This window comes from Arvicanthis niloticus, chromosome 10 (assembly GCF_011762505.2).
Source record: "Arvicanthis niloticus isolate mArvNil1 chromosome 10, mArvNil1.pat.X, whole genome shotgun sequence".
NCBI classification, from domain to species: Eukaryota; Metazoa; Chordata; class Mammalia; order Rodentia; family Muridae; genus Arvicanthis; species Arvicanthis niloticus.
Genome location: NC_047667.1, coordinates 46739841 through 46751926, shown reverse-complemented (window position 1 = coordinate 46751926; position 12086 = coordinate 46739841). Strand labels below are relative to the sequence as shown.

The 12086-nt window shown below is 41.9% G+C and overlaps 2 protein-coding genes across 6 annotated transcripts in view; one reads left to right on the top strand and one right to left on the bottom strand.

Moving 5' to 3' along the window:
* Tnr (tenascin R) overlaps positions 1-12086 on the bottom strand; it is a 393934-nt gene that overhangs the window by 35099 nt on the left and 346749 nt on the right. For all 5 annotated transcript variants that reach the window (XM_034512993.2, XM_076941446.1, XM_034512991.2 and 2 more), the window contains 6 exons: positions 9829-9918; positions 8325-8588; positions 7498-7767; positions 6229-6348; positions 5190-5336; positions 2441-2560 (listed from right to left, as the gene is read on the bottom strand). In XM_034512993.2, the coding sequence (XP_034368884.1) occupies positions 2441-2560; positions 5190-5336; positions 6229-6348; positions 7498-7767; positions 8325-8588; positions 9829-9918 (1011 nt within the window). The remainder of the gene's footprint in view (positions 1-2440; positions 2561-5189; positions 5337-6228; positions 6349-7497; positions 7768-8324; positions 8589-9828; positions 9919-12086) is intronic.
* The window catches only part of LOC143443705 (uncharacterized), a 162997-nt gene that overhangs the window by 125659 nt on the left and 25252 nt on the right, over positions 1-12086 (top strand). The gene's annotated exons all lie outside the window — the stretch shown is intronic.

Here is a 12086-nt window from a genome sequence, read left to right as displayed (position 1 = left end):
AACTTGGAGGAGAACTGAATTAGGGGTTGGTATCACTGATCAATGCTATAAACAGGTTAGTTTGCTTCTGCATCTGTCCTTTGCATCACTCCAGGCTTTAGGACAGCAATAGATCATTGCCACCACATGCAGCATTTATTAACAATCAATGGCTTTATCACCACTCCTCTGGTTGATTACTTTGACCCATGGGCAGAGTTTGCCTTTACGTCTGTCATCTTTTGCCTTGGTTGATATTTGGACCACAGTTTCAGTTTATTAAAATATTTTAACGTGGATTCAATCAATTATGGTTTTTGTTTTATATACAAATTTTGTAAGCATGTCTTCTCCGGACCCATTCAAGCTGTTAATGAAACTGTTCATTAGATTATAGCCAAGCCCTCTGTTAGGCAATTAGAATATTTCTGAATCACTCATCATTTGACAAAATTCATTATGCATATTTCCAAACTAGGTCAGACCTGAAGTTTCAAGTTTGTGGTGATCTAAAGGCAAATGAAACAAGGTATATTATGTTGTTGAAACAATCTAAAAGTCTTTGGGAGAATGTAGATGATGTCCATCCTTTTGCTGTCCTTCCTTCTGATATCCTGCAGTCCATCATTGCTGCACTAGACTATGGCAGGTTCTCAAATGCTTACCTCTCTCCAAATACAGAAAGGGTATACATTCCCTGAGAAGTCCCTTTTGCTGTTCTCACTTCCTCTGAGATCTTGCTCCTTTCTTCCCTTCATTATTCTGATCCTAAATTATGGTGGCCCATTGGGTGAGGCTCACTATGCTCTGTCTTGCATATTTCATGCCACAGCTCATGTCAAGCTGTATTTACTTCTTTACATCATCACTAGAAGTGAGTTCCATAAAGATAAGAACTCACACTTCACCTCGGAATTTTTCTAGGCTTAGCGAGTACATGGCCCATGGGAGGTTATCGAAAGCATTTGCTGAGTGAATGGATGTGAATGGACAGGATGGGGCAGTATGCGATGTCACCATGAACAAGTATGCCTGACTGCCTTAGGGGAATCAGGGGTATTTTATTAGAAAAGGTAGGGCTGCCATTAAGACCTAAAAGACAGGTTTTCTAGGTTGACTCTTGGGGAGAGAGTTTCTTGTTGGGGAAAATGGCACATGGGCAAATGCATGTAAGTTTGAAAAGGCTTAAAAAAGGCATGCTGTTTGAAGAGATGCAGGCTCATGATGTATGCAGAGGGATGGCAGGAGCTGAGATGGGCTATGCAGGAACTTAGAAGGGTTAGGATGTATCCAAAATATTTTTCTTTGAGCAGGATTATGCAGTCAGTCATACTTTTATCAACCCAAACTCATGGTTTATCATGTACATTTCCATCTTAACTGGAGATTAAATGATACTCAGTTTTCTAATGCCTATCTGAAATACAAATGTTGCAAAACCAAAGCAAATAAGAAAAAAAAAAACAAAAAAACAACAAGAAAGCTTTGTGAACCTGCTGGTATACAGTACTGACTTTCCACTTTGTTTGATAGCCTGTGTTCATTTTCATTTTCCCAAACTTTGATAAATTATTCTTTGCAGCTTGCAGAATTGGCTTTCTCTTTCATCTCTGAAAGTCAAGACATCTGCCTGCCTTCTGTTCTCTGGTATCTTTGTTCCCTAGATTCTTCACTATAACCCTCAAAAATTCTGTGATCACATGTTTAATTGTAGCCAAGAAATATTTTCCCTAAGCCTAGATATTTGGAATATGCTTCTGGTTTGCTTTGAGACTCTCTCTTTCTCTCTCTCTCTCTCTCTCTCTCTCTCTCTCTCTCTCTCTCTCTCTGTATTTTTTGTTTTTGTTTTGCTTTTTTGAGACAGGATTTCTCTGTGTAACCTTGGCTGTCCTGGAACTCACTCTACAGACCAAAATGGCCTCAAAGTCAGAGATCTGCTTGCCTCTGCCACCGCCACTGCCCAGGTGTTTTGAGGTTTCTATTCAATTTTAAATAGTATAATATGAACACGATGAAAACAGTATTGATATTCAGACTTTTGTATTGATTCATCAAACTTTGGGGCTGGGTGTGGTTAGGGAAGACCAGAGCAACGGAAGCATTGCTTAGTATTTATTTTTTTTCTTGCTCTGTAAACATCTAGAAAATTCTTCTGTCTTGCCTGTAGCACTTTGGTGAAAATCCTAGCTCAGTTCTGAGGTTTGTCTTTAGTGTAAGCTCTGATTTTGCTTTTGTTTGCTTTCCTTCCTTGAACTTTTCAGACTGAGAATTTATGATTCTCCTCATCAGTTGGTTACAGGAGTTGGGGGATATTTTTAGGACTTTATAAGGGTTGAGGGCTATATAATTTCCACAACCTAAGGTAATTTCTGATTTGACTTTCAGACTGGAAAAATGAATCACTTCCTCACTTCCATACTGGGTTGTAGCTTCAGTCCTTACCACCCCAACCTGCACTCACTTGCAAAGTGTGTGAGGACGATGACATAATTTTCCACTTCACCCATGGGTGCTTTCCATTGGAGCAGGGCTTCTGTCGGCGTGATGTTGGTAGCAATCAGATCCATGGGGCTATCCATGGCTAGGAAAGAACAGGAAAATATCAGGCTAAAGAAAGAAGAACTGCAAGGTCTACCATCAAACATCAGAATTTTCCTATGTGGTCCACATCTGTCACTGTGCTGGGTAAAATAATAAAATGGAGACTGATTCATTTTCTACCTGTCTGGCTTCACTGATACCTTTCTTTTCTCCCTTTTATTCTATCCTATTCCCTTCTCTCCCAATTACCCTAAGTCATTCTTTTAAATTAATTCATTAAATTATTGTGTGCAGAATTCTTTGGTGGGTTCGATGGGAAGTCGAACACTCAAAATACTCTGCTGTATTTTAGACATTTCAATCTACATGGCGTAAAGAAGTTATAGAAAATTTTATGATTCATTAGTTACTGAGATAATCCTGCTTTCCAGCCCATTTGTTCTTTCATACATGCAAGAGTGAGCTTTGTGGAAAGATCTCAGTTTGTGAACTTCAGGAAGTGTGGTGGAAGTGTACAGGCACCTGTGCCAGTAACTTGGCCACAAAGTTGTATCTACTTCTTACCCCACTGCCCACAAACTTCACTCTGGACTGTGTTTTGGGAATCCTTTTTGTTGCATAGAGAGCCAGGGGAGTTCTTACAAACTTAGGAAACTCAAGCTTGCCTGTCAGGGGAAAAATAGTTTGCTCCTGAATAAATTATGGTTTTACTCACTCATGCTGTAACTCTTAGATTTACTTATGTGTTTCCTTTTCATAAAGTCGGAGTTTATTTTAAAAATGAATGTTAATAGAACAGTTTAAGTGTTCACGCAACATGAGTCATACAATTTATGTTTGGGAACCAAGACCAACCATTGTTCTATCTCTGTTCTTTGGTTAAATGAGCTATATTTGCTTCTTTTTTCCCTCTCTCTCCTCTTTTTGCTTATATTCTTCTTCCCAAAGTAACAACAAGAAATAAAAACCTTTACAACTTAATTTTTTGAATTTTATTTATAATCTGTGCTTTCAAAAACGTCTTTAAAGTCAGCTCTTACTAGAGTATGTGGTTGGGTGATTTCTGAGACGTGTACCGTCTCTTGAAGGAGTTGTCATTTCTACAAGTTTTAAGCTCATTGTGATGACTTTAAAACAACAACTAAAGACACTTCTGAGGCAGCATAGTTATTGGATGTTATAACAGAACCAGTCTGGCTAACTTGAAGGATGGCAGAGTGGCTTGGTGTACTGCTGGGTATCTGCTTTGGAGATGTTGGCTGCTAGTGGCCAAGAAGCCCAGGAGTTAGCTTTTGGCCTGAGTCACAGCACTGTTTTCTTGGGAACATGATATTCTCGAAATCTGTTTTATGATTTTCAATGAGAAAATATGGCAGAATTTTCAGGAAGGCAGGAAAGGGCTTTCTTGCCTCAACGGTCATTACTTCTCCTCAACATTTATCAACTGCCTGCTTTAATGATCACTGGCAAAACATAGCTAGTGCATCTACCATCACAGACCCAGAAGGAAGGAAACTAGGAAAGTTGCACTACCTTATACTGTCCTGAGAAAGGTACATTTTTATGTTTCTAAAAGACGCTTTTGCCATTGTGTTAAAAGATTCTGTTTTGGCATATGTGAGAGTATATACAAAGCAGTGAGGATTTGTTAGGTACGTTTCCCTCCTTCAGAAAATACCATCTCTTGGGAAATTAAGCAGCCTTGGGAAATCCAGGTGTTCTCTTAATGAGGCAGGCTGAATGTTTTCCTATGTGTAGTGGAAACTATGGTTTAACTAGAAGGTTCTCAATGTTGAGGGTAGAAACTGATGGCTGTGCCTTCCACTGACATCTGTAGCAAATCTTTGCTAATTCTATGTGGTAGACTTGCTTAAGGACCAGAGAAGGAAGGCTAGCGGAGTTATTGAAAGGGAGCCCTATCCTCGGGCTTTTCCAAAAGAGCTAGTTTTCTGAAGAAGGAATGGTAAGGAGAATTTCTCTTCCCTACTTTCCATATTAAAGCTCACCCCCCTTCCCCACCTCCCTTCCTCTGGAGCTCCTTCTGTGAAGGTGCTGTGAGGACACAGAGGACATTTGGATCTAATTAGTCAGCCTACAGGAGAACAAGGACTACAAAGTGTTCCTGACAGCAGCTGGGGATGCTATGAAGGGTGACCCTCACCTCCACTGCCTTCATAGAGTTGAAGGACTTAGAGCTTTTTCCCTGGAGCAAAGGCAACACACCTATGGGATGGTTGTATATGTATAATCTCACCCCACCCCCAGTTTCCTGAAACTGGAATAACAACTCTTCTCTGAAGTTTCCCCATCCCCCCTAGTATTAAAGAGATCCTATGATGTTAATGTTTGTTGTGGAATCTGTCTCCATCATGGGTCTTTGGAAGGGCACCCTTCGTAGTGGAAGTTCCATGAATATTCCTAACCGGGAGCAGCAAGACTCTTCCTCAAATGTGACTCACCGAACTCCTATTATTAGACAGAACAATCTGTGGGGAAAGAAACCACAACTTGTCCTGAAGGACAGGGTGAGTCAGAGGAGCCAAGGAATGGCGTCTCGGGCCCTGGAGCCAGTGTCCGCTGTATGAGCTGGAATGATTGCACTCTGCTTCCTGTGTTTAAGACCGCTGCTTATGTCCTGACCCAGCACTCAGCAAGGGAGCCATGTTTACCTGTGTGCACCAGGGTGCAGATGCGTTCACTCTCCTCCCTGCCCCGTACACTGTTGAGGCTTATTTCATATTCAGTAGCTGGATACAGCCTGGTGATGGTGAACTCTGTCACAGTGTTGGGCACCACGGAGCTGTCTAGCCGCCCCACTGAGGAAGAACAAAACCCATCATTAAAAGTTCAACAGCTCTCTCATCAGTGGGTCCATGGCTCAGTGTACATTGGGACAGTGGGTCATGAGGCACGGATGGATGTGAGCTCAGCATGCAATAGAGAAGGGAAGGCAGATAAATGATTCATAAGATGGTAATGGTGGGATTTAAATAGATCTTATATGCTGGCCTCACTCATTTTATGGGCTTCTTAGAACAAAAGTAAATGAGCTATTTATTATGTAGGTTTCTATCAGACTGGTCTTCTCTGAGGTGGACATATCAGTATAGTGGCAGTGGAGTGGGCAGACATGCCAAAAAAGTGAAAGAGAAAAGGTAGCCTGGAAAACTGTCTTACCTCTGGCTGGAATCGAGCAGTCCCTCCACGTTTTAACAATGCCTCATATACCAGCAAGAACTGGCACTATGCAGGCAAGCTATCAGCCAACTTCTCTGACTCATACATTGGCTACAATGGCAGAATTGGGATCACATCACTGTGGTTCCCTCCAGGGCTCCATCTGGCTCTGCTGGGTCTTTATCCATACCCTGGATTCTAGTCTTAGACTTTATGCTTAGCATAGTACATGTGGCCCTGGCTCCTGGTAAAATCGTTTAGAATTCATTGTTTTTCATTATACACCCTAGCTAATGGTGTCCAGTTATTTCCTGTGGTAGTGTTTGGCTCTCTTGGTGATATAATCAAGCCTATTTTGAGAGGAGTTAGTGAGCTCATGGTCTCTCTGTTGTTCTTCATTGACACACTCATTTTTGTGGAAGAATGCTACAGAGCGGGGCCTATGCCATGTAGTTGTGATCATGCCCCCTTAACAATCTTTGACCAACTTCAAGCTTTATTTATGTTCGAGAAACAAAATCAGATCATTACCTTGGGTGGGTCGATATGATACTCGGTAGTAATCAAAAGGTGCAACAGGAGGGCTCCAGGAAACCGTCAGGGAGTCCTTAGTCACGTTGCTAATTGTGATGTTTTTGGGAGGATCAATTCCTACAAAGATCCGAGAGTTGTGGGGGAAAGACAGAAGCACCGTTTGAAAATGGAATATCTATTCCCAGATTTGTGTTGATCCACTAGTGTCACACAGGCAGGCATGACCCTCTATAACTAACTGGGGATCGCTAACATGACGGCCAGTGTGATATCACACTCGTAACATTGTAGCTATGGCCAAAGCCAGTTATGAACATTCTAACAGGAAGATAAATTGGCAAGATCTGTGCTTCTGTGCAACAACTATTACCTATCTAGACCAACTAGAAACTTCCTTTTAAGTTCCTATGTTTTATTTTAGATAGAGAATCACATAATAATCTTCTCTAAGGGAAGCTTCTCTTGGAAAGACCCAACTCTACTACTCTCTCTTAGTTTTTAGCAGACACTTTTGTTTCAATTTGGAAAAACTGCCTATTAACTGTGGAGAGAGTTTAGAGCATAAACCCTAAACTAATATACTTTTCTAAGTTATATTTTATTTATGGTGCATAATGCTGGTACACTTAAAATGTGGGGTCAAACTTGCTGATCCTTTAACATGCTTTTCCAGTTTGTGAATTCTTGTCAGTATGCAGGAACTATCGGATCATAGGTGTTTTTATGTACAAATGCCATATTTGGGATTTCACTTGCAAATGACCAAAGGGAAACGGGACAATTCATCTCAAAGTTCTATGCTTTACAAACAACGTGCAAATCAGTTCCTGAAAACTACGTGGTTACATGCTACCTCTGTGTTGATTCTGAGGAAAAATCATTTATTAGGCAGTCAAGAGATGGCTCTCCAGTATAGAAACATCTTTTTACTTAGACTCTCTTGGAGACAAGCTTTTCCAGGCTTTTTTTTTTTTCTAGATTGGTAAATCTAGGACCAACGCATTTAAGACTTGAGCCTGCAGAGCACTGGACCTGTCCTACTTTTCAAATGGGACTTCCTCATCGAGTCTCTTATGTCGTGCTGAAAGAAGTACCTGCTTCAGGATAACTCGCAGAAGTCTATCAGCATAGAGTCAGTCTGCTATTTCTTGAAGTCTATTAGCCATATACCCTGTCTGCTATTTCTTGATTGTTTCCCTTTTTAGGAATCATTGGCTTGTCAAAGGCTGAAGTGAGAACCCTCTTCACCAAGCTTTCCAGCCTCACCTGTAGTGATAGAACCCACTATGGGCTCAGAGGTTACTGTCCCATGGACAGCTACAAGGTTCACTATATATTCAGTGGCTGGCTGTAGACCCATCAGGACAGCGTGCCTCTTGGTGGCATCCAAGAGGACCTCCATCATCTCCTCCTCTTCATCCCTGGGACTGTAGTTCAGAATAAGTCTGTCTGCTGGGGGAGATGGGTCACTCCAGGTGATGTTGACACTGGAGGAGGTCACATGAGAAAAGTGCAAATGGGAGATGGGGCGGAAGCCTGCGAAGTAGAGAAGGTTGGTTGCTCTGAAGCACATGTGTGGTAGCAGGCCATTGGGTAGAGATTCTTGACTTCCCTCTATGCTAATGAGAGCTACACTTTCACCTGCTGGCTCAGAAGTCCTACCTCCTCTTCCCACTCCAGTCCAGACTAGTTTACACTTTCCAAGCCATCTACTGAACAGTTAAGTCTAATAAAACTAGAAGTAACTCTGTAAAATATTCATAATATGGATCCAGGATTTTAAAACCTCTAACTTGTAAAAATGTAACAGATAGCTTTAGTATTCCCACTAATTTAATGCAGGAAGGGAGAAATAGACGAATCAGCTCCCGTGTCTAGGCTGTAAAAGTCTGACATAAAATTTCAGATCCTTGCTCATTCCTTCCCTTTACTCTCAAACATTTTCTTTTCATGCATATATTAGTCCCCTACTCCATCCCCATCCCCCTACACATCTCTTAATTTTCTCTTTTGGAAGACTGGGACATCTGAATAACCTTATGTTATGATCTAATTACTTCTGAGCCTCACTGAGATGTCTGCTCCCCTGGTACCTGTGAAGGCATCCACAGTAGACTCCAGGCTTTGCTGCCGACCCCTCTCAGCAGTGATGGAGACAATGTATTCTGCTCCAGGCTCTAGATCTGTTAGTGTATAGGAAGTCCTATCCCTAGGCACAGTGACTTCTGAGGAGATCCCAGAAGATGGGGTAAAAGTAATTCGGTAGTGATCAATGGGACCACTGGCCTTGGTCCAGATGAGAGAGATAGAGGTCTCTGAGGAGGCTGTAACCATGAGGTCTCGGGGACTGTCAAGTTCTGTGAATGAAAACAAGTTTCATTCATTCATTCATTCATTCATTCGTTCGTTCATTTATTCATTCACTCAAGGTCTTATTTAGGTTAGATAGGTCTTGAACTCATTATAAATCAGAAGATGACCTTGAACTTTTGATCTCTTTTCCTCTACCTCTCAAGTGTGAGATTACAGGCATTCACTGCCCCACTTGGCAATTGGCCTATTTCACACTGGCTCCGTAAGACAGTTATCAGTTATTGGACTACCCTGTGAGTCTCCAGGCTGTCAAGTAGACCTAATGGCCATGAGCCCCAGCTTGTCATGGTTGATACTTTTCTCACATTTTGTTTAACAGCTTCCTTTTGAAAGATGGCCAGTGATATGGTAAACAGATGGGCAATCTGCAGAAAGGCATTATTAGCAGTGACACTGGCATCCATCCCCTACTGGGACAGATCTAACTGCTGATTTACTAGAGCCCTATACTTGTTTTCATTCATCCTCCCTTGGTTAGCCAAATGGGGAAAGTGGAGCCACTACCACATAGGATAAGGTGTTCATGGCAAGTACGTTTCCCATCTCCCCCTCCCTGACTCAGAGGTTTCTTTGGCATGTCCTAACCTCAGGCATACATGTCTGAGGACTAATGGAGACTCTTTTAAGTGTGCTCCTCCAACAAGCTTGTTTATGCTGGCTGAACCTTGGAGACAGGAATTAAACCAAACCCCTGCCTCCTGTTCAGTCCAAGATGTTTATGACTTTGAAATTTCCCACGGATTTGGAAGGGAAACTGTTGGATTCAGAGCAGTAAGAATCTTATGGGGATTTTTTTTTCTGCTGCTCTGGGATGTTTAGAATGTTTCCAAGTCTCAGCCTTTCTTCCAATGACCTTTTTGAGCACCCCTGTGTTGCAGACTGAGGACACACACTCCGCCTGCTATGAAGTAGATTAGATGGAAATATAATCTGCGATAGCATCAACCTGTTGGGGAGTTTTCGAATCTACTCTGCAGTCCTTCTGATTGTAGATCAAACACAGATCTGTGGTGAATCGGGTGGGACTTCAGATGTCAGGTCAGGCATAGGGTAGATGCTGTCACTAGGTGATAGTTATCAACAGGGCCTTGTTCACTAGGATAGTTATCAACAGGGCCTTGTTCACCTTGTTCACCCCATGGTGATCCTGACAGTACAAACCTTCACACTTCCCAGTCTTACATGCTTTAGCCTAGTCATCCTCTTCACCATTCTCCTACTTACCAGTCCTGGCATTCATGGTAGCAGGAATACTTTGTTTCGAGTTCATCACCGCAGATATTCCAACTCCATACTCTGTGCCCGGAACCAGATCTGTATGTAGATGCAAAAATAAACATTATTCTCTCTCTCTCTCTCTCTCTCTCTCTCTCTCTCTCTCTCTCTCTCTCTGTCTCTCTTTCTCTCTCTGTGTGTGTATGCACATATGTGTACATATGTATGTACACACAAGTGTATGAAATAAAGAAGACTAAAAGGAGAGAAGAGAATGATCATAAATTCCTGTTCAGATTTTGTTTAATCCACTTTCAATTTGCTCCTAATTTTACCTTTTAAGAAATCCCAATTTTGCTACTTGGAAAATCCATATGATGTCATGGATTGAACTGGCCAGAGTCAAGTAGTTTTTGTTATGGGTCCCGCTCAGAAAGGCAGGGAGGCTGCCCCCTATTAGTGTCCTTGGGAAGAGTGGCCATGTCTAGAAAAGTTTCTTGTGTGTTTGTGTCTCAGGTTGGCTAAAATGGTGAGGTAGTCTCTTGCTTAAACTGTGAAGATGTGAAGAGAATGTAACCAGTAGAGACTTTGGAGACAGGAGCCTGGGAAGAGTTTCTTGACTGTGTGTGTGAGGATTATATTGTATATCTTACAAATAGGTCCTGAGGCCATATGAGGATTTGGGGGTCACTTCTAGAAAGCCATACTGTATGGACTTGTGCTGTGAACATGGGACTTTCAGAGTTTTAACATAGATTTGTGCAGAACTTCAGTAACTATGAACTCCCCAGCAAGGCAGTAACTCAGTCTAGGGTATTTAAACTATGGATCAATTACAGTTTACAGTGACTTCTGGTAGACTCAGAATTTGGAGGAAATTCAAAATTATAGGGTATAAGTCTCACAGGAAATCCCTTGGGAGTTCATTACGAAGGATCGCTGACAGGTTCCTAGAGCATCTGGAACTCTCTGGGGTCTTTCTCTCTACTGTTCCACATTTGTTTTCAGATCAGCTGGCTTGATTGATGTAATAGTTTCCTATTGCTGTGGTGACAAATTGCCATGATTTAGTAGCTCACGACAATACAAATTAATGATCCTCTAACTGAGGAGGTCTAGAATTTAAGATGGCTCAGAAGGTTGTATTCCTTTGGTGGGCCCAAGGGAGGACTCATTCCGTTGCCTTTTCAGCTTCTAGAGGTTGCATGCATTTTTTGTCTCTTAATTTACCTTCAAAGACTGAAGCTTAACATTATCAAACCCTTTTGATAATGATCTGTCTTTGATCTCGAATACAATTGTCATGTCTACCTTGACTCCACCCTCCCTACATCCAGCTTATAGGCAGCAACATCAGTAGGTAGGACCCCTATGGATAGTGCAGAACAGTCTCCCCATCTCAAGGTCTTTAATTGCCTGAGCAAGGTTCTTTTTATCACAGAAGGTGACAAAGTCACAGATGCTAGGTATTAGAATGTGGGTCATTTTGAGGACCATTCTATACCTTCTTCTACTATACCTGGTTTCAAACTCACTCTCATTGATTAAGACTTAGAGTATAGAAAAATGCAAGCATCTCATTGCCACCCCTGGGGGCCTCCAATGTTCAGGCTAAGTCTTTCCAACAGGCTTATTATGAGGCCTGCCCGGGGCTCCTGAGAACTGTGGGTTGAAAGACTGACTTGTGCTTGTCCAACACTGCTTTTCAAGCATGAATGTGTCTGGAGTTTCGTCTCAATCCCATGAAGGTGGATGGGTAGTCTGCTATTCATCCTTATTAGATAGCTGTGTCTGTTGTCGTAAACTACTAAGAACTAACACAACTGACACATATTCTTCAACAGTCCAGATGTAAGAGAAGAAGGCCATAACCCTCCCAGGGCCTTACAGGATCCTGCCTTGCCCCTTCCTGACTTCTGGTGATGATACTTATTTCTTTCCCTATCTTACAACAGTGCTGCTGCAATCTCTGCCTCTCCTATCTTGTGACTTTCCTTCTCTGTGTATATTTCCTCATCTTAAAAGAACACCAGTCGCACTGGATTAGGCTTTTAGATGAACCCATTTTAAACTGATCACATAATTATAGACCCCTTTCTAAAATACTGCCATTTCTGTAGAGAGAGATAGATCGAGGCAATGGGAATGCATTTAGGACCATTTTGAGAAGATTCCCAGATCTCTAACCTCAGAGTTAGAAGGCCTGGGCAATTTTTCCAGTCTTGGCTGCCTCTGGTCCTCTGGGTTATTGTGGCTTTCTTAAGGTA